The 2052-nt window shown below is 59.2% G+C and overlaps 1 protein-coding gene across 1 annotated transcript in view; it reads right to left on the reverse strand.

Moving 5' to 3' along the window:
* The window catches only part of SDRG_12852 (hypothetical protein), a gene marked incomplete at both ends in the record, with an annotated part of 2010 nt that extends 562 nt beyond the window's left edge, over positions 1-1448 (reverse strand). Inside the window, one exon of the mRNA XM_008618934.1 lies at positions 15-1448. Within this exon, the coding sequence (XP_008617156.1) occupies positions 15-1448 (1434 nt within the window). The remainder of the gene's footprint in view (positions 1-14) is intronic.
* Positions 1449-2052: the final 604 nt, after the last annotated feature.

Raw genomic sequence — 2052 nt, forward strand, 5'->3', positions numbered from 1 at the left:
GAAAAGTAGGCCACTTGGCCGCCCACAAACACCGACCCGTGGCGCTTGTGCATCTCGCCGAGCAGCGCCGAGACGAGCGACGACTTGCCTTCGCCGACCGCGCCATGAACGAGCACAAACTCGCCACGCTTGATTTGGAGGTTGATGCCGTTGAAGAGCGGCTTGCCGCTGACGTCCCATGCAAACGTGCCGTCGGCAATCTCAATGTCAATCTTCTTTTCAGCGTACGCGTTGAGTTCCGACGTTGAGATGGTCTCGGGCGTCTTGACGACGTCCGTGTCCTTCTCGTCCATGTCGAGAAACTCCATGATGCGCTTGAGTGCCACGACCGCCTGCATGAGGTTGGCGACGACCTGCGGCAGGTTCATCATCGGGCCGCGCAGCAATGTAAAGAGCGAGAGCGCGGTGAAGACCTTGGCGGCTGTCACCGCTTGCTGCATCACGAGCGCGTAGATGGCAAACGACGAGACGGTGACGAGGACCGGCGCCGAGTAGAGGCAGCCAATCTGGACGGACGTGAGCGTCACGAGGTAGCTGAGCGTCGACACTTCGTCGCGGCGGAGCTCGGCAATCTTGTCGCCAAACTTCTCTTCCCACGCGTTGAGCTTGATGATCTGCATGGCGCCAAAGACCTCGTTCACAGCCTTCATGCGCTCGTCCTTCTGCGTCATGAGCGTCTTGAACGCGTTGCGCTGGGCATTCGCGAGCACATTGTTGCTGAGGAGCGTGATCGCAATGACGCCGGCGCCGACAAACGTCGCCCACCCAATGACGTCGTAGAGCATGCCGAGCACGATGAACAGCTGGAGCGGAATCAACCAGATTTGGTTCGTGTACATAGCAAACGAGATGATCCACTGGATGTCGGACGAAAACATGTTGGCGATTTCGCCGGCCGTCTTTTCACGGCGACAGGCCGCGTCGAGGACGAGGGCCTTCTGGAAGAGAAGGTGCTGCAGCGCCGACGTGATCTTGATCGTAATGAGCTGGTTCGCGAGGTTGGCGTGCGCCGTGAGGATCGCTTGCAGCGCCTTGACCGCAAAGAGCGAGACGACAAACTTGAGCACGCGCACGAGGTCAAACGACGGGCCTTCGACCGCGGTCAAGATCGTCTTGAGCACGATCGGGCCGTACAAGGTGCAGCCCAGTGTGAGCGCCTGCAGGAGGCCCACCAAGAAGAGCCGCCAGCCGTAGAGCGAAAAGATGGTCTTGACGATCGAATGCGACGACGTGAACGACGGCTCAAAGACGCTGCTCACGGCCTTGCACGTGTTTTCCGGTGCCAGCGGCCAGAGGTCGTCCGGGTCGATCTGGCGTTCGTGGCCAAGCGCGAGGAGCGCGTTCGCCCAGCCAAATGTGATCTTGGAGAGGTAGCCCGCGCGCGTGAGCGGGTGCGTCACGTCGGCCGCCGGCTTGGCGGTCGCCGCCACCGACATGTACTTGGCCATCGAACTGCTTGCACTCGCCACCACGCCAATCGAAGAATGGCTTGCTAACCTTGGACCTCGGATCCAGGAACAATCCGCGATCCTGAAACAGCAGGCGGCTTGGTATTTTATTTCACACTCAAAATATGTATGCAGAGTGCAATTGTGAAATTAAAATAGAAAGTGCAACCTGGGAACGGCACCCACCCAAGACGAGCCAGTTGGCGAGCGATGATGATGGAGCCGACAACCCTTGCACGCCATCACGAGTTCGCGAAGGTCGACCGTCATTCTTGCGGCCGCCACACGTGCTACTGTTGATCCCAGTCGACTTCTAGAAGCCAAGCCCATTTGGGTGCATCGAAAACACCTCTGGGTGGATCGCACGAGACAAGAAGAGAGCGATGATGGACGTACAGGGTATACGAAGGGACGGCCACGAACACTGGCGCCGACCAGACGTCGTGGCTGCCGACGGTGCCGCGAGAGTGGCACGAATACGCTGCAGGTTGCAAGCAGAGGCTCGTCGCGTGTATGCTGCGGCGCCTGTCGCGGCTGCATTGCCTCGGCTCACAGTGATGACTACTCTACGCCAAAGGACAGTCCCTTTATCATACAATGCTTG

This window comes from Saprolegnia diclina (genome assembly GCF_000281045.1).
Source record: "Saprolegnia diclina VS20 unplaced genomic scaffold supercont1.53, whole genome shotgun sequence".
Classification (NCBI taxonomy): Eukaryota; Oomycota; class Saprolegniomycetes; order Saprolegniales; family Saprolegniaceae; genus Saprolegnia; species Saprolegnia diclina.